This window comes from Sebastes fasciatus, chromosome 3 (assembly GCF_043250625.1).
Source record: "Sebastes fasciatus isolate fSebFas1 chromosome 3, fSebFas1.pri, whole genome shotgun sequence".
Classification (NCBI taxonomy): Eukaryota; Metazoa; Chordata; class Actinopteri; order Perciformes; family Sebastidae; genus Sebastes; species Sebastes fasciatus.
The window spans coordinates 35,951,171-35,972,428 of record NC_133797.1 but is presented as its reverse complement, the minus strand read 5'-3'; the positions used below and the strand labels follow the sequence as shown (position 1 = coordinate 35,972,428).

At 40.5% G+C, this 21,258-nt stretch overlaps 1 protein-coding gene across 3 annotated transcripts in view; it reads left to right on the top strand.

Annotated features, from left to right (window-relative positions):
• The window catches only part of helz (helicase with zinc finger), a 67,374-nt gene that overhangs the window by 12,515 nt on the left and 33,601 nt on the right, over positions 1–21,258 (top strand). For all 3 annotated transcript variants that reach the window (XM_074630639.1, XM_074630641.1, XM_074630640.1), the window contains 13 exons: positions 1,847–1,903; positions 2,974–3,022; positions 3,281–3,356; positions 4,749–4,947; positions 6,119–6,226; positions 6,400–6,541; positions 6,768–6,923; positions 7,775–8,045; positions 10,701–10,827; positions 10,987–11,199; positions 13,329–13,459; positions 17,027–17,206; positions 20,181–20,282. In XM_074630639.1, coding sequence (XP_074486740.1) covers positions 1,847–1,903; positions 2,974–3,022; positions 3,281–3,356; positions 4,749–4,947; positions 6,119–6,226; positions 6,400–6,541; positions 6,768–6,923; positions 7,775–8,045; positions 10,701–10,827; positions 10,987–11,199; positions 13,329–13,459; positions 17,027–17,206; positions 20,181–20,282 — 1,811 coding nt within the window. The remainder of the gene's footprint in view (positions 1–1,846; positions 1,904–2,973; positions 3,023–3,280; positions 3,357–4,748; positions 4,948–6,118; positions 6,227–6,399; positions 6,542–6,767; positions 6,924–7,774; positions 8,046–10,700; positions 10,828–10,986; positions 11,200–13,328; positions 13,460–17,026; positions 17,207–20,180; positions 20,283–21,258) is intronic.

Below are 21,258 nucleotides of genomic sequence, written 5' to 3'. Positions count from 1 at the left end.
TGCATGCAGACAGTCAGCCAACACATTGACTGTAATTTGAATGCAATGCTAAAGGCTTAAATATTGTACATGTTGAGGTCAAATTTTCCTTTCTAAAAAGAGGGTAAACCTCACCGGATGTTTTCAGGGCATGGGAGGAGTTTAAGTAACATGACTGATCTGAGATGCTACAGTGTTATCAGATACAGTGTGCTCAGTGATTAAGATAGTCATGGTGGTTTTGTCAAATAGGCCACACATAGAAGAAACATATGACCTTTAAAAACAGTTTTCAAATAGCTTTATGTACCACAGTGGAGTAAATTAGTATTGATAAAAAGTTCCAACCTAATGTTTGAAAGAATGTTACTTCTTTTACTTGGAATTACTTCTGGACTGAAAAAGGGCCACATGGGAATGATGTAGTGAGGTGTAATGCCATACCTATAAGGGGTTCACTTTGTGGACGTAACAGACGGACAGAGGGTCACCTTTTATAGGTTTCGATTTTTTCTCTTGTCTGACTTCGCCCTCCCTTTGCTAGTCCCAACGGCTGTTTTCATACATCATCATGCATTTTACTGCCAAGGTGCCTCCCCCAAGGTGCCTCACCATGTTTTGCAACCACTTCCTGCCCACTGCAACAACACACACAAGCACATAATCAAAGGTTGAGCTTGGCCAGAAGGTCATCCAGCATTTAATGCAAGTTGGGGACAATCCTGTTTGCTCGGCAGGTCTCTCTCTCTCACAAGCAAACATTATTTTGATACAGCTTGGGCTGATTATCTTTCCTCCCCCCCCTCTCCTCCTTTTTTACTCCCACTTTTTCACACATCATGTTAAGCCTCCCATTCTTAATGTTCCCTCAACTCCTCCTCCCTTTCTTTTTTTTTTTTAATATCGACCCAGGTGTTGTAAAGCTATGCTCTCGTGGATTAAGAAATTTTACTCTAACAGTGGATAAAACTGTTCTGCATTGACTTTTCCCACGCACACAAGAAAGTATTTGAGAATCAAAATGGGAGCACTTCTTTTTTTATTTGTTTGCCACTAAATTTTTACGATTTAAAAACCACACTAGAGACGCTCTGCTCGTATCTGTACTGCTGGTATCTCAACAAGAGCTGGCACGGGTGCTCATTTGGAGTAAGGTCAATAATAAATGAAAAATAGGCCCTATTGGAGACTTTTTGTTGCTTAAAAAAAATCCATATGTGTAAAAATCAAAAACAGGACAGCCAGTCAGCTTGGACTGAAAAGCTCTTATTGACATGCCTACACTACAGACAGTATTTGAATGCTTTATCGAAGTACTTCAGAAGTGTAAAATGACAAATGAACATCTTTATTATGACCTTTTGTTTATTAATGCCTTGATCTTTTAAAGAAAAATCCACCTGTATCAATTTTGAATCATAAAATGCATCTGTAATAAATGCCTTACTAATCACCACTGAGACCCTGAAGAATCGGGTACAATTACTGGCAGGAAATCCACCCACAGAAGTGACTAATTGAAAGCGCAATGTATAAACTGTGAGCAGTTTGTCTAGATAATGTATGAGGTTAGAAGTTGTGTCCCTTTGGTATTCTTTGATCTATAGCAGTTACATAATGTGCGACATCTCTCGCTGCCGTTTGAAGCTGCAAATATTCACACTTGTGTTGTGCTACTTTTAAACATTGGGATGGTGATGGTGTAATCATATCTATTATGTCAATTCCACCGGCAAGATTTAAACCCAAGTGACATCTGCCAGCTTATTCCAAAGCAGGGGGGGGGGGGGTTTACAGTTATCATAAACATGTACTGTTTGCAGTATGGTGTTGTAATGAAGATACTTTTCTACCTTTTTTTTCACAGAATGGCATTGTTGCAAAAGACCTTTCCAGATTAAAAATGCTCTTCTCAGAAATTGAGGTAAGTGCCTCAGGTTGCAGGGCTGCAAACCTTAAGCTGGGCATACACTGTACGATTTTAGCCCGTTTCTGAACCAAATTTTGAGCCGCACGGCTCATTTTAGAGTCGAACCGAATTTCAGCTTCATCGGGCGTCATTTGCCGTGCAGCATACAGGGGAGACCGAGGACCCAGTAACTCCTCATGAATTTCTGACTTGTCAGAAACCGACCACAGGCTCTCGCACAGTTGAAGCAGAGCCACAAGCTAATTCTCCAACGTCAGTGCCTTTTTTTCTCCTCTTCTTACAGTAATCAGAGCGTAGCTATCAAGATAACAATGTAGGCTACAATAGATATAGCTAGTAAAATGTAGCTAGCTTACCTCCAATTCTCTGCAAAATGGACAAGCCATACTGTCCACGTCTTCCTCACCACCTGCAAGTCCATATACGCCGCTGCCTCTTTTTTTTGTAGATGTTTCAGCAGACGGTATGGCATCTATGATCAAGGCATCACATTTCTGCCTTGTCAGCATTGTGACCCGTACAGATCTCTGCTAGCAAACGAACTTTACCTGCCTCGGAGCTTTCAAACAAATCTTTATTGACAACTATTAACAGCCAGTACAGGCCGACGGGAAGTGTTTTTTTTTCAATTTTACAGTGTGAGCACTCAGGTTGTTTCTGACGATCAGACCGTACAGTGTGAGCACATAAATCGTGAGCTTTGACTTTACATCGCAAACAATCTACTCGTACAGTAGGAGTAGGAATTACACAACAACATTTCTAAAATTGTACAGTGTATGCCCAGCTTTACTGTTGTGCTTTCTTTAGTCCTTTGATAATGTCTTTTGGTGCATGCTGATTTTACAGATGATGGTTTAATGCTTGCAGGCGAGAGTCCTAAAGATGACCAATGGCCTGATTCCAACACTAACTTAACTATTTAGTGCTCCTCTGACTAGCTTGTAGCTAGCCTAGTTATGGATGTATTACTCATTTGTTGGCTTATGTTAGTAGTTCACATAATAGTAATGATCTTTCTGTCCCCACCTCCATCCACCCTGCCCGATCTTTGTCTCCGTCAGGCTATAAATAGGGAGATGGCACCCGAATACACAGATGACCAGGAGGAAGGTGAGCAAATCTGTAGCATGAGTCGTTTTCAATACTTCCCTCAACTTGGAAAAAAAAAGGAAATGTGCTTGGTACCAAACATTCACGTGTATTGAAGTACAGTAAATATTATTCATGTTTAGAAAGTCTGTACTCAGCCGGTTGGCAGCTTGGAAACCCATTCTGAACAGGTTACAAGCTGGCCGAAGCTCATTTTATAATGGTTTTGAAGGCTTTGGCGTTGTGTCATATTGACCACTTGGCTGTGTGTATTAACAGAGGTCCAAGATGGCTGGCAGTTCCGGCCTCCTCCCCGAGGAGTCACCAGCAGTGAGGAGTACACCCTCTGTAAAAGGTAATGTTGGTAATTTCCACACAGGCCTGAGTCATGAAGAATTCCTCTCTCATCCAGAATATTACCGAGGGAAATTAATATGCTGTGTCCGCTGTTCTAGATTGTGTGAAAGCGATTTGATAGTAAAGTGACTAATACAGCTTTCAGGAAGTAATGATGCTGTTCAGTTACACTGAAGACTTTAAAAGTATGATTCACGGTATCTTGAGAACTGCTCATCCGATCGACTTCACACCTAGCGGCTGTATTGCTGGGGACCCAAAATTTGGTGCAATTTGGACACGCGACAGGTTCTATATATATCTATATATATATATATATATATATCTATAAAAACTCTATAAAAACTTTGAGTAAACAAGTGAACAGCGCTCTGTGCAGCAGCGGGGTAGAGCTCCAGGGCTCTGCAGACTGAGCTGAGCAAGTCGTCTGCAGCTAATCACTTTTGCTGCTGGATCCTGGATATAGCCTGCTAACGCTACATGAATGCTGGATAACGTTACAACTTTTCTTCATTTCCCCGGTGTCAATGAGCACACGCAGCGGGGGGAGCAGTTTGTAAAGCCAGCGTATTTTCACATCTAACCCTGAGAAATAAGGGTATATGTCAATTGTTGGAAAAAACTAACCAAGACGGTTTTGGTGTATGAAGTGTGTTTTACGATGCTCTCCGGCTACAACAGCTGATCTCCCAGCTGAAACTACGGCCTCGGGGGAGGGGGGTTTGCGCCACATGCACACACAGACACATACCTACCTACGCGAATATATTGGCAATTGCTGGTGTTTGGGCTGACGGTGGGTAGTGGCTAGTAGGGAGCCCGCAAGCTGGGGAAACTCTCACAAGATTTTTAAGGTTCGGCATTGACCTTGAATAGTTAAGGTTAAGATAGGTTGTCGGGCAGCGAGTCTTGCGAGAGTTTTTGCAAGTTTTTGCAGATCTCAGATCAGATTTCGCAGTTTGCAGGCTCCCTTCTAGACACGACCCTGAGGGTGGCCGGGTAGAAAATTTTAACATATCGCCCAACCCTAGGCCCCAGGCAGTAGCCTACCTTACGGTGAACTTAGGTATTTTATTAAAAAGTTGATTATTTTCCCTTCTTATAAATCAAATATCTGGTATCTGTTGTTTATTCTGTGAAAGAAAATAAATGACAAATGCTCTCCACAAGTGTAATATATGTATGAACATCCACAGATTGCTTTGTCTGACAAACAGTTTCTGAAATCACTATAATAAGAAAAAAAGAAATGCTACCAAATGTTTGGTGGTAATAATGATTTCATGACGTGAAACAATTTGTTGAAATTGTCACAGATTGTTTTTTTTTAGTTGATTCATTGATTGATTGTTTTAGCAGCAGTTCAGCACACAGTTTGTCTTTGCTGTAGGTACTTGGAACAGGGCCTGTGTCGGTATGGGGCCCAGTGTACGTCAGCCCACTCTCAGGAGGAGCTGATGGAGTGGCAGAAGCGCTATGCGTCACGCCTCATCCGCCTCAAACAGCAGCAGGAGAGCAAACACTTCACGGAGAACTACATGGAGACCCTGATAGAGAAGTGGATGAATTCCCTCTCCCCAGAGAAAGTGGTGAGTGCATGCCACCTCAAAAGTGGCTCAATGAATAGAAAACAGACAAAATACCATGCCAAGGCGAGGGTTCACTTCCTAGAAATGTGATCCAAACACCAATGTGTGTATGGTACTGTGTTGTGATTTTATTAAAAGCCTCTCCAAACTTTCATAACCCCTGCACCTAAATCTAGTGGGGGCAGTACCAACACTGGCTTGTACAAAGCCAGCAAATATTTGTATTCACACACCAAACATTGACTGTCCTAGCTGAGTTGTAGTTTTTAAATTTACCAGTTCATGTGCTCTACTGTTAAGGTTACACGTAGGGGCGTAAATCACAAATTTCATCACGAGCCGATATATTGATTATTTTTGGACAATGATAAAACATTTGCCACAGTCTGGCACGATACAATTTTGATTTGATTCAATTCAGGGCCTGCGATCGATATGAGACGATATCAAATGCCCGTTTAACACAATCAGTTACATTTATATAAACTCAGAAAAGGCAGCTAAAATATGATTTGATCATTTTATTACTGGGCTCTGTAGGTACGAGGTGCGCATGGACGAAAATGGTGACATAAACGTGCCATGGGAATTTCAAAATAAAGGCATATCTCAAAGATAATATGTATCAATGTTTTCACTTTGCTTCGATGATATTAGATTGTTGATCATTGAATCAAGATGTATTGTTACACCCCTAATATACACATTGTTTTTCCCTGTTCGCGTATTAACATTTTATAACTTAAGGTAATGAAACACCAGAATCTTAAGTATAACATATTTATTTGCACAGCAGGAGCAAACTATCCTTACCCCAGTCAGGGAGTCTCAAAATATTTGACTCTGTTGACCAGACAAACTGATGATGAATTAAGTGGCAAGAATCATACGTTTTTTTCATCCATCCATCTGCAACCGCTTATCCCGTATCATACGTTTTTTTGAGCCGTGATATTGAAGGAGACACATTCATGATAAGCCTTTATAAAAGTGGTAAGCCCTATAGCTGGTTCTTGACTGTTCTGAAGTATACAGTATGTGATGCAGATAAATGTTTCCAAAGGGTGAACTTACCTTTCGCCAGTTTTTGACAGACTACTTCTTGTAAAATATTTCTGCATACATTTGCAGTGATAGATTCTGTGTAACCCTGGGTGTGTTTTCTTTCTAGCTAAGTGACTATTTAGATGGAGTGAATGTAGAGACCAGCTCCAGCCTCTCTGTTACCGTCGCCACCAAAAAATCCGCCCACTCCTGGACCTTCTCCTTCTTGTGCAAGGTAAGATGAAATGTTGAAGCGTGTACAGATTCAAATGTTCTCTTTGTCTAACCAGATCATTTCATGAGTATGACACTGAAAAGGGCGATATTTTGCACTTGCTAATTGGTCCTAATCATCTTTTCATTATGTGAATGTTCTGATTGTCTTTCTGTCACTGTCTCCTTGACTAGCCGGCTAGAAAGCTGTACCGCATCGCCCTGCTCTACGATGCCCACCGACCACACTTCTTCATCACGGGTGTGTCATCTGAGGAGCGGTCGCAAGCCCTCCCCAAAGGGAGCCAAGAGTGGACTCCAGGAGAGGAAGCAGCAGGTATGTCCTGTTCAGAGTAGCTACAGATGTTTTTTGGTGTTTAGTTTTGTATTGGCCCCATCTTGCATTGGTTTACAGTTTTTTGATGTGAATTTTAATTTCGCAGGCAAGTTCAACCTGTGTTGTTTCCATTCATCTCAACCAATGTTAAAGTTGCATCTCTTTTTTGTTTCGTCTACAATTGTCTGTTTAAATGCATTTACTCTAAACTCTGCTGTTCTGACAGTGGCACCAGACAACGGCCTGGACCACTGTGTCTACAAGGTAGCAGTGGGCTTCAGCACAGAAATCTTTGGTACCTTCCGACAGACCGTTGTTTTCGATTTCGGCTCAGAGCCTGTGCTGATGAAGCGGATCATGGTGGACGCTGCCTCTATTGAAGGTATGCTAAAAACAAAAAGTTCATCTAGAGGTCTTTGAAAAGTTTTGGCAATGTACTATATATGAGATGATATAAAGGAGTGACACGACTGTTTTAATTTAAAAACAGTATCTATTCAGGCATCCATTGCGTATCAAACAGTTTTACATCAGTGTCAAGTTGTAGATTGTTTTCTTATCATGTTTGGATAGGTATGGGTGTTTTGCATGCTGTAGTGTTTAAAGTTGTTTTTTTTTATGTACTTTATTTGTTGTTGTTTTATAACAAACATAAAACAGACAATCCAGACAACAAAAGACAGACAGGGTCATCCTGAGTGAGGTGAAATGCTTAACATCATATCACATTATATACATTTATGAGAGAAGAAAAAATAAGAAAATAAAAAGGAAAGAAGCTGGGTTACATAGCAGTATACACGTCTGTGGTTCCTTGGAGTCCCAGAATGTCCTTTAAAGTCTTAGTGGTCCCCTTACTCCAACATTATTCATGGGAGAAGGAAGCAAAGTTTTCCTCGACAAAAATAAAGTCACTTCTCATCTCAAATCACTTCAGGTTCAATTAAGATTTCCAGTTCTTCCCATATTTTTCACCTTTTTGGTCACATGTCTCAGAGAAAAAAGTCAGTTGTTCCATACTGTACATTTCCTGAACCATTTATTTCCATTCAAGGACTGTTGGAGATTCCTTATTCAACCATTTCCTGTTATTGTTTTTCTACTACCAGCTAAAAATAGCGTAATAAATGCCATCAACCACCCTTTTGTCCTTTAGTGCGTAAATTTGTAGTTTTGTTCTGGATGCACACATAATGCACGCTCGGTAGAAACTAATCTATCTTTTGTTCTCAGACCTGGAACACCTGATGGTCGCCAGGCAGCAGCTCTTGATCACCGCAAAGCGCTGGGACTCGTCCTGTAAGACCATCGTAGAATTCTGTCCCAATGAAACGATGGCAGAACTGGAGCGGGGCCTCCTCTCCCGCTATCAGATCCCTCTGTCGGCCGATCAGCTCTTCACCCAGTCAGTCCTGGACAAGACTCTGACCAAAGACAACTACCAGGCCCGACTGCATGACCTGCTCTACATTGAAGAGATTGCACAATACAAAGAAGTTAGCAAGTGAGTATATACGTTTCAATGGTTTATACTTACTAATATACTTACTAGTTTCCATAACTGAACATAATAAAGCCTGAACAACACTGGTTGATATTTGAGAGATTAAAGACATCTACTTACAATGTATCAACAAAATATAAAATACAGCTAAATATAAGCTCGCACATCTGTGATAAGTCAGTGTTTAGGATAATAATGCCTCAGAAATCCATTGGTACCATCCATGTCATACTAGCTTGTTGCAAAGGAGGCTAATTAACGCTCCAAACTTGCTCTAAATTTTGTCAACTAAAAATTGTCTTTGCCATTTTCAAAGAGGCCTCTTAACTTCTGACCTCCAGATATGTGAATGAAAATGGTTTCTATGGGTACCCACGAATCTCCCCTTTACAGACATGCCCACTTTATGATAATCACATGCAGTTTGGGGCAAGTCATAGTCAAGTCAGCACACTGACACACTGACAGCTGTTGTTGCCTGTTGGGCTGCAGTTTGCCATGTTATGATTTGAGCATATTTTTTTTATGCTAAATTCAGTACCTGTATAATATTTGATATTGTTTTGTGTTGTTAATTAATTTCCAATAATAAATATATACACACATTTGCATAAAGCAAGCATATTTGCCCACTCCCATGTTGATAAGAGTATTAAATACTTGGCAAATCTCCCTTTAACGTACATTTTGAACAGATAAAAATGTGCGATTAACTATTTTAATCCATTGACAGCCCTAATAATAGATTACTATATTTTATTTATTTTTAATTTCTTTGAATAAATAGTCATTGTTACAATACATTTACCAATATGGACCTTGTCTGAGGCTGAGTGGTGTAAATATTTTGTGGTATGAGATGTAAACTCACCACAAGGTGTCAGACTCGACCTTCATTGTGAATTTGCTGTAAGAGAGAGAGAATCTTACACGGAGCTTGAATCACAATTTCAGTGCCATTTAATAACACAAGTCTAAGGTGGTAGGTGATGAAAATGCAGTTTTCTTCCTCTACAATGGATGTTGATTTTTCTTTTTCATTTTAATTCCTTACCTGCTGCACCTATGGTTTAACTAAGTGTCATGCCAATCACAGGTGTAATCACAGTAAATGCTTAATCCCACATTCAGTGATATGAGTACATTTCTCAGCTTTCCTCTAAGTTTGATCTTGTCTCGTGACTTTCAGTGTCATTTGGCTTGGTAAGGAATTGAATCTTCCTGCAGTATGAAATGTTCTTTCAATATGCTGCATTTCCAATGAGCATATGAATAATCACTCTGCCTATTAAACCATCCATGTCCTGGCAGATTGTAATGCTTTTCATGGCTGATTGAGTTTCAGCAGGAGATTTCCGGGTTAAGTGGATTCTCTCCATAAAATGCAACCTGTAACTTAAAATATCTCTATTAGAATAGCTCTCTGAATAATCTCACAGTAGATTTATTACTTGCTTGATAAAGAGTCACGTATCAGGAGGTCAAGAGGCATCAACTGATTATCCACTGTGAGCATGGAGTGAGTCATGGACAACCAAGAGTGTCTCACTGTCTGTTTTTGTCTAAATGTATCGCGCTCCGAGAGTGTATCCAGAACGCTGATGCAAAAACCATAACAGGAAACCCTCAAGAGTCTCGTTGGTTGCGTAACACCACTGGTTTGCAAATAAATAGAGAATGTGTTAACTTGTCTGCGTATGTCAATCATCCATCAGAGTTCATCACCAACGTTGCTTCCTATTTCATCACTTGAAATCTCCAGCAGAGGCCAGAGAGGCAATCTAATACAATCCAATCTGGAACTGAAAGGAAACCAAAAGTGCTTCAGTTTAGCACTCAATGTGTGCATGGATGGACTGACATATCAAAAATAGTTTGGCTGCTTTTTAGGTTCCTCGCTGACGAGGTTTTATTTAGGTGACATTACATTGTGAAGAATCTGTAAGGCTTTTACAAAATGACAGTAAATAATTTCTTTTTTGGAACTCATTTTAACCATACTGTATGTTTGACTTCAGACCTTGTGAAAAATGCTTGTGCAGGTTTTTGTTTTTGTCTTCACGGTGGCGAATGCACAACCCCAGCTTCCTTATCTTTCTCATTATCACCACTTTATACTCAACAAAACAGTGTATAGCTGATTTTTAATGTGTGTTCTGCCAATATCAGTGAATGGTATACAGGTCATTATGGGGCCATTTTTGTGAATCAAAGCTCAGAGAATGCTCAGTACATGCATATGTGATGCACTAGTAAATGTGGTAGGACTTAGAGAAACCTGTTAACATACAATTTCAGTGGATGTGTCCTTTATCATGTATCCATTTAAAATCAAGGCTTTTGCTACTTTGATGCACTGACAGTTTGGTTATTAAATGAGTCCAAACCAGCTTCTCTTAAGAGAAAATGTATAGCATTGTCTGGAGTATATACAGCTTAACTTGCAGAAAGCAAAACAGTTCCAAGGTTATAATGTCTGCAGTAAAGGAAGGGTACACACGTGCCTCAGTCACAGGAGAACATACTGTGATATTCGTACTAGTTTGTCAATAACATGCCACAAAACATTATCGTGACTGACTTTTACATTGCTTTATAAGCTCAAACTAGAGGTCTGAAACAACATAACCCAATGTCCATGTTTGTCCCCCCCAGGTTTAACATCAAAGTGAATCTCCAGCTCGTCACCAGCTTCATGCTGACAGGCATCTCTGTTGGAGCCAAGTACGCCCAGAATGGACAGCTCTTTGCACGCTTCAAACTCACTGAAACACTGTCTGAGGTAACTGTATTGGTCGAATTGACAATTGCAATAAACAACGTTTAGGTTCTGCCATTTCACTTGTAAGTGCTTTAACTACTTATTGGTGGCACTTGGAGGCCAAAAGGTGTCAGCTAGCCACCTCTCCTGAATAGTATTATTTTTGTTTTCTTACCTCAGGACACACTGGCTGGACGGCTAGTGATGACCAAGGTGAATTCAGTCCTGCTGCTGCCATTTGGCCGTGATGGGATCAGCAGCCATCCGCCTCCCGGGGTCAAAGAGCGTGTCTACGAGGCTGTGATCGAGGAGAAGACCAAGGACTACATCTTCCTACGGATCTGCAAGAACTGCTGTGATGAGCTGGGGCTAATACCTGACAGAGAATTACAGGTATGGTCCGCACCAAGGGACACACTTCTGTGCTTAAGGCACCACATATCACCACCACATATTAAAGAGTGGTGGATTGACAGCAGCAGAAAGGGCAGGTGAATTATCCCTTAACATAAGAGATTTTATTTAGCATCCAGCTCACAATTCCTTCCACCCTGATGTTTTGACCTCGAAAAAACTCTTGAGGGTTAAAAGTTCACCTATTGATTAGCAGTTTAACAAAAGGTTACAGGACTGAGGAGGACCATCTTTCCAGGAAAACCTGTGCGTCTGTGTGAGTATTGACTGCTCCGTTTAGTGTCGGGTTCTCCGTTTCTAAGAAATTTCCCCCTTATTGAATGACTCCACCTTCGGCAGCCTCGGCTTGGTATTTTTCTCCCCTCCGGCCTGAACGTGTTAACAGTTATCAAAACAACCCTCATCCTATCACTGTGGGAGCGTAATCTTCTTATTCTTCTGGATACGCTGCTCCTGCCTGCTTACGTGATACAATTTCATTTCCTTATCTCCTCTGTGGGTTCTTTACAATATTTCACACAGCCTTGATGTTTCATGCTCTTCTCGCACTGGCATATCTCCTACTTTCCTGCTCTGTCTATATTTCACTTTCTTTCTTTGTCTTTTCTCCCGACTTTCCTCCAAACTGTGTTCACCCTTTTTTATCATTTATTTTTTTCTCTCTCCTTCTGATTTTCACATTCCTATCCTAAAGGCATTGCATACTTTACAGTATACCTGTTTAGGATCCTGTCTCTGTTAGTATGATGACGAGGCCCCCTCCAGCAGTGGAAACTAAATCTTAGTGATTACATAAAACTGGTTTAAGCAAAGGGATTAAATAGAAATGTAAATGGACCAAAGCTCCCCAAGACATCAAGGTAGAAATAGTCAACTGTTCAGCTATGCCAAGGCCAGTGCCGCTAACTAAACATGGCACAACAGTGTGCAACAGACACTTTGGTGATTGAGTGTTGCAGGTGTTATAGTCCTGCCCAGTCTTTCAGTTTCTCTCACTGGGAAGAATCTCCCTACTGTGATGTTGATAACTTTTTAGGATTTTTTTTTATTCTTAATTTTTTTGTAGATGTACTTTGATTTCTGGGATATTGACAGATGGACACATGTATGTATGTATGTCAGTCATTTTAACTTATGTCTACACAATTACATTTGCTGTGGGTGGGCTTCATCATTCAAGGTCTAGAGACATTGAAGTGCGCTTTTACAAGCAAGTTTGGCTGCTCCGATTCAGAGTGAAAATGATACTTTTGGTTAGTTTTCTAGTTTGGTTAGGTTTCACAGTGTGCAAATTAAAGTGGACCAAATAAAAAAATAAGTTGCTGAGGGATGTGTATGAATGAGCAAATTCATCATTTTCCTCTCAAGAGCTGCCACTTCTATGTAGGGAATTGCAGACTTCGATAATTTTTTTTCACTGTGACTCAGCCCTGTGACTCGGCACTGATCTACTCTGTGCACGAATCCCTTCTCCTCCATTTTCTCTTCAGCCCAGATGTCAAGCAAACATCGGGCTTCTGCAGAAGTTCAGGTCCGTCCTCTCCCACTCATTTTAACCTGTCGTTTACGGTTTACCTGTGCCCATCTAAACAAATGCCCGCACAGGCAGCCCGCATTTTGGTTCGCTTGGAAACAATCCAAGACCACTTCTCGCAAGCGGTCTCGGACCGGTTGTTTTGTTCCGCAACGGAGTACGTTTACTACGTTCACAACCGCCCAAACAAACCGCACCGGAGTTCGATTAAAATGGATTAAATGTTGGTTTGTGAAAGCGCCCTAAAAAAAATAGTTAAAAAGAGCAGCTGGCAATATTGTGGTCTTGATTGGTTGGTTTACAAAATAATTTAATGTGAACACTTGTACTAATTTGTATTTAAAAACTATTTAGAGATATAATGCACACATTGCATGTTTTACATTTATTATGTTTAATGAGTGTTTGTTCTCTATAAATCATGAAAGAGAGAGCTATTGTATTTAATTGAATTACATTGTATTGCTTATAACATAGTATCCGTGGCCTGTGGACTGATATTATAGGTGAGTGGGTAGATAAACCAGCTGTTGCATTGACTGCTTTTTAACACTCGGTATTGCCTCTGTGTCAGGTGGAGCTCCAGTTCCAGCTGAACAGACTGCCACTCTGTGAGATGCAGTATGCCCTGGATCGCATCAAAGATAATGGCATCCTTTTCCCGGACATTGGCATGGTCCCCACCATCCCCTGGAGCCCCAACAGGTATGTATTCCACCATGTGTACAATCTCACACACGCGCACACACCCACACACACACACATCTCACTGTCATGGTGCTGATTCAGAAATTAGTTTTACATTGAAGGCAGCAATCAGTGTTTTTTTCTGATTATGGTTTTCACCTCCTGGTGGTCTCACTTCATTGATTCAACGGGAACGTTGGGATGCATTATCGTCGTGAAATGATGGGGAAAAAAGTAAAATAGAAATTGATAAATAAAGTCAAGGAAAATGAAATTTCACTTTACACACATGGCAGACGGATTCATGTTGCTGTGTGGAAGAGGGAACCTTCTTTCATATTGCAGATGAACAGTGTAGACTTTCTAAATATCAGTCAACAACTTCCAATTGTATTATTTTAAACGTGAGGGTTTGTGAACAGCGGGTACACCCATTCCTGCATAGGAAACACTGCTAATCCTACACAGTTATTACAGAGAGATTCCTTTAATACCTGCCCATCACATTAGCTTGACAAATACCCTGACAGAGGGGACACCACATCAATTTGAGAGTTGACAGAATATCCCTCGCCTTGCTGACTTGGCGGCCATTCTGAAATGCTGGCAGCTCCCTGCAGCTTTAGATATCTCTCTCTGAAGTGGGACAGGTGAGGGGGGCGAGGCAGTAATCTTTATTGACTAGAGCCAAATATAATCCCCTGTGATTTCTAAGGCGGCTGCTTTATCTAGTCTCCAGAATATGATTGATGTAGACTTTTGTTTTTATTGGAATTTGGATAAGTGAGGGCGTTTCATTTAATGTGGGCCGAGGAGTTTAAGCGCACAGTTTTCACAGTTTCTTTATGGTGGTTGCTGGAGTTTTAACAGCAGGAGGATACACCCCAAGTGGTGGTGCCGTAAAGCTGTATGTTTTAATATAAACACACACTTTGGCACTTAAACCACAAATATTCAACGCACAATATGCAATAAATAGAAGCATTGCATCTTGATTTTGTGGTTTGAAGTTGCGCCATAGTTGTGTACAACATTAACATCTTCATGTCTTATCCATCTAAATAATCATTTTATAACTGATGGGACCTTTGCACACACATAGTGACAAATCAAAAGTTGAGGTGTGTTTTTTCTAAACATCAGTGAGTGACCATATTGTTGAGTCTTCACCTTGGTAGTTAAGATGATGATGTTTAGACCTGAGCAGTGTGGAGTTCACTGATGTCATGTTGGTACTGAGTGTCTTTGGTTTTGACCCAATTCAAAGAAACAAATATCATTTTAAAAACTCTTTGCAACCCCTACAAATGTTTCATGGTCATTTTGTGCTATGTTTAAACGTTTTATTTGTACATCTGGATAAACAAGATGAGCATCAAATAGCCATTTGAAATGATACCCCAGTGCCTTCTTTTGGCCAATTAAATTCTTAGTTTTAGTGAGTGTGCTATAGCTTGACAACAACCACATTTATGAACCCCAGGCTCCACAGTTGCATTCAAAGTATCAATTACACTTTATTCACTTTTTGAATTAATAAGCCAGATGTGTTTGCATTGCTGTAATAGATTATTAGTCACGAGAATTAGTCACGTTAAGATAAGGGTGGAACCCAAACAAAATCAAATCAATCAAATGACAAACACCTGGGTGTGAACTATTAGCTTGCGATATTGACTGTTTTTTTCTTAGTTTGGATGCCAAAACAGTACATTAATCTTGAGTGCAGAGAAGGTTGATTTACTTTATCTCACCCTCGATTGCGTTTGCGGAGAAAGTAGACTTCGACTTAGAATCTTTAATGTCCCCAAAGGGGCAATTTGTGGTAGACCAGAGTAAACATTAAACATAATATACCAGTATACACAATTAAAAACACAGAACAGCACAGAGTTGGCATAAAATATCTGAGGTTTTCCGTCACTCCTAATGGTACCCCATTGATCTCATCCATCCACATCTGTTATAAACACACTCACACTTAAACACTGAGATATCTCTCAGCTCCCCGACTCCGTTCAGTTGGAGCTCAATCAATTGGTGTTGGTGGATTCACAGCTTCAGAGGATGCAGTCTTCATAATGAGGACAGTGATGCTAGGAGACAAACACACACACAAACACACACACAGCACAACATGCATGACACCTCACACTGTCATGAGTATGTGCATAAAATCCCATACGTGTTGTTTGAACACACACCCCTGTGTGTTAGTTAATATGGACTGTTCCTCTCTTTCACTCTTTATTTTTGTGGTAGGAAGGTAGGTACCTTGCACATTCATGAAGTTTGTTAATGAAAACAAAAGTGGAAGTTTGTTACATGTGAAACTCTCCTTGAACTGTAATTAAACTTTCACGTTATTCCAGTAGGGTTGACCTGACCTACAGGCATGTCAGCATGTCTAACTGATTCAACACTGTCAATGTCAAACTGACAATTCAGTCAACTGTATGATACAATGACAAAACAATCACATTTATAATGGAAAACAAAGTAATGTTTCCACAAATGTAAGACAGACCCTCAAAGTACGAGCTGCTATAGAGCTCCTACATTATGTGTTTCTGACTTATCAGCCTATGGAGCAGAATGTATACGCTCAGGGAATGACTGCGTTGTATGACCTTTGTTCAACCTCCCTCACTTCTTACCCACTTCCATGTTGTTATTCCATCCACCCACATCTTATTCCCACCCACCCACCCACCCACCACACCTTCTCCTTGGTGACACGATCTGAAGCCTCTTTCACACATAGTTCCCAGTAAATTACTGGGGTAACCTTTCAGGCGCCGCTAGTGATTTTCACTATTCACACATGCACTACATTCAGGAACATCTCCTTCTTGCGCCTTTTCACACACGCCGAGGCAATGCAGGAATAAATGGGGCAAGGGACAGTCCAGGAGATAGCGGTAATGCAACACTTACGGATGCCAACTGCCTTAAAACTCAACAGAAGAGGAAGAAGAAGGTGGGGCAAGGGCAGATGTACGCGGCGGGAGACGTCTCTTATTATTTTCAGTAACACGGTGGGCGAGGAACGTTTTTTGTCCGGTACGATACGGACAAGCAATGTTTTGTTGTGATCTACTTGGTTCGCTCACTCCACGTGAAAGCGTCTTTTGTCAAACGGACATAACCCTTTATGTGCTTGTGTGCTTGTCCCTGCAATGTTACTGCTTTCATTCCCAACACAGCCGTACCTGTGGTTTCCCCGAAATGTTACTGGATCTTGAGGTGGGATATTGGCAGTACAGATTTCCCAGAATATATAGATCCCTGCTCCCATTCACACATGACCCCATGCAGGAAATGTTCCTGCGCATTTCAGGGACAGACTGCATGTGTGTAAGGGACTTTAATTGTAATTTTGAGTCTGTATGTGTGTGCATACATTTCCTGTCATTCTGTGCAACAATTTTTCTTTCTCACTTTATCTGTGCCCCTCTGAGGTTAATTAGATTAAAATGCTTTAAAACAGCTGCTCAGACAAAAACATTCCCTAGTTTTATGAGTTCATTGAAAGTTGATTTAATGATTCCTCTAATAATTTCCCCATCCTTCCTCCGCCCTCAGGCAGTGGGACGAGCAGCTGGATCCCCGTCTGAATGCCAAGCAGAAAGAGGCCATCCTGGCCATCACCACACCCGTGACTATTCCCCTGCCCCCAATCCTCATCATTGGGCCCTACGGCACCGGCAAGACCTTCACCCTGGCACAGGCTGTCAAGCACATCCTTCGCCAGGACACCAGCAGGTCTGGTTGTTTTTTCTTGTTCATTGTTTCAACATCTGTTGCATGATTTTTGACCTCTGTTAGCAACTAGTAGGCAATTTGCACCTCCTTTACAATTCCTTACCTTCCTTTACAAACCCTATTCTCTCTAATTTTCCCGATCATATTAATTGATCTGCTAGATTTTAATTAAAACATGACAATACCTATTTTGTATTTCTCATCTTCAAAAAAGTCTTTATTCAAAAGAAAGTGTGACAAAGGGTGGGGGTTTTCTTATTATCAAGGTTGTCTTATATTCTGGCCAATACAGTGATGCATCTCAAAGCAAATCACTGTCATAATAACACCACTTTGTGATTTGCTTTTGTGTTTTGAGAATGGTTGTTTATTCTTCAGAAATTACATGTTTGCAAAATGATAGCTGTGAGCACTGTCCCCTTTTCCTTCCAACGGTTGAAAAGTGTAAAGATGGAGACAAATTTGGAGTGCCTTGACATGTTAACGGGTGTCAGTATAAGTGCCGGGGAACTCCGTACCTGTGAAGTAAATGTTCAGTCTTTGGTATTGATCAACAAACCTGTCAAATCCCACACAGATGGGGGTCATATTGTGCTATATGGCAATAAAAATATTACTCATGAACTCATCAATCTAAACTTAGCTGCCAGTTTATTGGGTAAAAGTCTAATACAACAGTCCTGCAATAAATCCCAACTTCATAAAAGTGTGGGAGGTGGTTGTAAACTTGAGTGTGCCCTTATTCATAAAAATAAAACATCTCAATATAGTATACAATTCCACAGTGTCACAACCTCGCATGTTTTAAATATTACTGATTTAATTTTTTCTCATCCATATATTAAACAGCTTTTACACCATCTTGGGAATTAATCAACAACCTGGATGTCACAAGCCTCCCTCTTTGAACTAACAGTCCTTGTGAAATAATAGGTGCTATTGAGTGATGGAGTGTTTTTAGAGAAAGAAAGGGGAATGTAGATGTGAGTGTGTGTGTGTGTGTGTGTGTGTGTGCATAAAATTGGCATCAGTCATAAAAGCTTCAGATGGCGAGGGAGGTCATTCAGAGGGCGTGATGGAGGTGGCAGGGGGTTCTGGGCTGTGCAGTGTCCTCAGTTTTAGCTCCAGGGAAGAAGTGGCAGCCTTGGGTTTGATATTAAAAGTTCAAGAAAACACTGAAGTCTCAAGCTGTGGTGTGTGTGTGTGTGTGTGTTTGTACTGTGTGTGGGCGCGTATACTTAGTAAACGAGTGTGTCATCGCTCGAGGAGAGGAGTGCTGGTCATTTGGATGAATTTGTGTCATTTGTGGTCGATGGACATAGTTGGCTTGATTATTACACATTTCTTGGGCCGGAATGCATTTTCAAGCAAACCCATAATCTGATCAATCAAGTTGTGTCACTTCAGCGGGCCACACAGTGTTGTGTAACAATAAAACATTGCGAGATTTTCTTCCGTTATCATTTTATATCATTAGTTTGCTCCCTCACTGGGTGCAGACACCCACAGGAAAGTCTGCAATGTCTTGTGTTGGAAGCAAAGCGATCTAGCAGAAGCACATACACGGTTCCCTGGTCTTAATGAAAAATGAATGCAATACCTCGGACAGTGTCCCCTGAACAGAAGCTAACATTTTGTGTCTGAATGAAGGAGACGGGGTTATATATATGTAATGTAAAAGGAACAGTGTGTAGCTATGTAATATTCATTCCTCATTTCACTTTGAACACAATATTCTATCTTTAGGATGAATTATAGATATTTTAAAAGCCAAGACAAGGGGAAGTGACCCCTCTGGACTTGTGCTGCCTGCTCATCATACTGTTAAAATGATGAAGATGTTGAAAAGGTCGTAGTCAGGTGGACCTAACGTGTTATTGTACATGTTCAGTGCTCAAAGCTTTCTCTGCGTATTTGTCGCTGTGATGTTTCATGTACGTTTAAATGGGTAACTATAAAAGACAGTTTTGCAAAGCTCAAGTACAAAACTGTCTTTGCTGTCCCTTTATCATTTTAATTGCTGTTAGGCTTGAAGGACCTGCTGTGTTTCCTTATAGTATGTTTTGTACAGTATGCATGTATGTATTTTATATTTTATAGCATGTTGAGCATTTTTTGTAAATGCATTTTGATCAGTTCAAAAAGATTCCTATTTGATTAAACACTTTCACACAATAAAATGCATAGCGATGCCCCGATTTTACCTTTTCAGTCCAGATACTGATAGCGATACCTGGGCTTTGGGTATCGTCCAATACCGACTACCGATCCGATAACAGTGTTTAATTAATAAGCTGTATGCCTCACTGTGTGGAAGTGACTGGGATCATTCTATTACGTGTGAGGCAACATCAGGCTTGACTTAAACAATGCTTTCCTTACTTTGTAAAACAAAATGTAACAAATAAATACATAGACATAAATTGACTGAATTGATATTTATTATTAAAATAATAAATTGTAGCACAGCAACTTTATAAAAAATATTCAAAATGAATTTGGAATTACAGCTCAAATGTAAACCCTTTTAAAGCAGCAACAAATTAGTCAAAACTTGAACAGGAATTAAAAATCCAGTATATAATGTATATAGAATTTAAACAGAATAGATCGGCCCCATTGTCAGACAGTATCGGCCCGGTATCGGCGCATCCCTAAAAATGCATTGATGGGATGATGGACCTTATCTCTCACATGCTTCGTCTCAAGACAGACATTTTTTGATAAAACAGCTTCAGTACAGTTTGATATTTGAAAAAAAACGTTTTTATTCCAGTCATACAAAGTAAAGGGAACCAGCTCATAAAGGCAGGTTATAGGTTCAGTTCACCCCAAATAACGACTGTTCATATTTGCCGCTATTGTTATCTAATTAAGCAGATAATTTGCTTTTTGTTCCATGGTTTTGAGATCTCTCCCACTGTACCAAGCATCGCGTCTGACATTGTTTTTTTTGTTTTTTTTGTCTCTACAGGGTCCTGATCTGCACCCACTCCAACAGTGCGGCCGACCTTTACATTAAGGACTACCTTCATCCTTACGTCGACGCAGGCAATCCGCATGCCAGACCTCTCAGGTATGGAAGCACACTTACTTAAAGAAGATGTCACCGCAAAGGGCAGAAACAGGCTTTATGTGCTTAGTGTATGTATGCACAGCAGTTAAAATATGCAATAGTGCCTTAAAGGAAACATTATTCTTATAAAGGTATATTTTAAGATGTATAGACAGTTTGCATTTGTATGTCCTATCTGCAGGCTGCAGTTCATTGAAATTTTAAGAGGCACTTTTTGTCCTAACATTCATCTGGTAGCTGCAAACATGTTATTACAGACCCACAACGAGCCATGATCCAATAGTAAATACTGTAATGACATTAAGACCCCACCTTACCTCCAGTTGACACAAAATTAACACATTGCCACATCCTGTTAAAATACACATCACTTATTGCATATTTTAGGTCTACAGCCCCCCAAGGCACACTTTTGTCTTGGAGTTAAACAAATCCATGCCTTATAGCAGTCATAGTTTGTCTACTGTGAGCCATTTAAAGCCCCCTGAATTAGTATTAATTCATATTATTAACACATTTAATACCATACTTTGAATGGAACATCCTGCCTCTTAATTTGCTGGTGTTTAACAGTGAACTCCAGTTCAGTTATTGTGGATCTTTTGTATCCAGTGGCTGTGGCATTTCTGCTAGGTGAGACCATCGTAGCCGCAGAGCATCTGTATGACACTCACTCATCTATACATCAAATGGATTACTATTATTGGAAAGCCTGCAGTCAGAATAATACATCCATATTATACAGATGTTGTTTTTGGCCCACAGCAGTGACGGGCAGACATTGGTAAGCTTTACAGATGTGACCCCAAGAACTCTCCTGCTTTTAAAACTCCACCTGGAGGCAACAAACACACACACACTCACAGATACACACAACTTCCTTACACTGCATCAGTGATTCTAATCACATTTCTGCAACCCCAGAGGTCACAAAGGACAGGAAAGCAATGTCTGCCTTGACCAGCCAGAGCCTAAT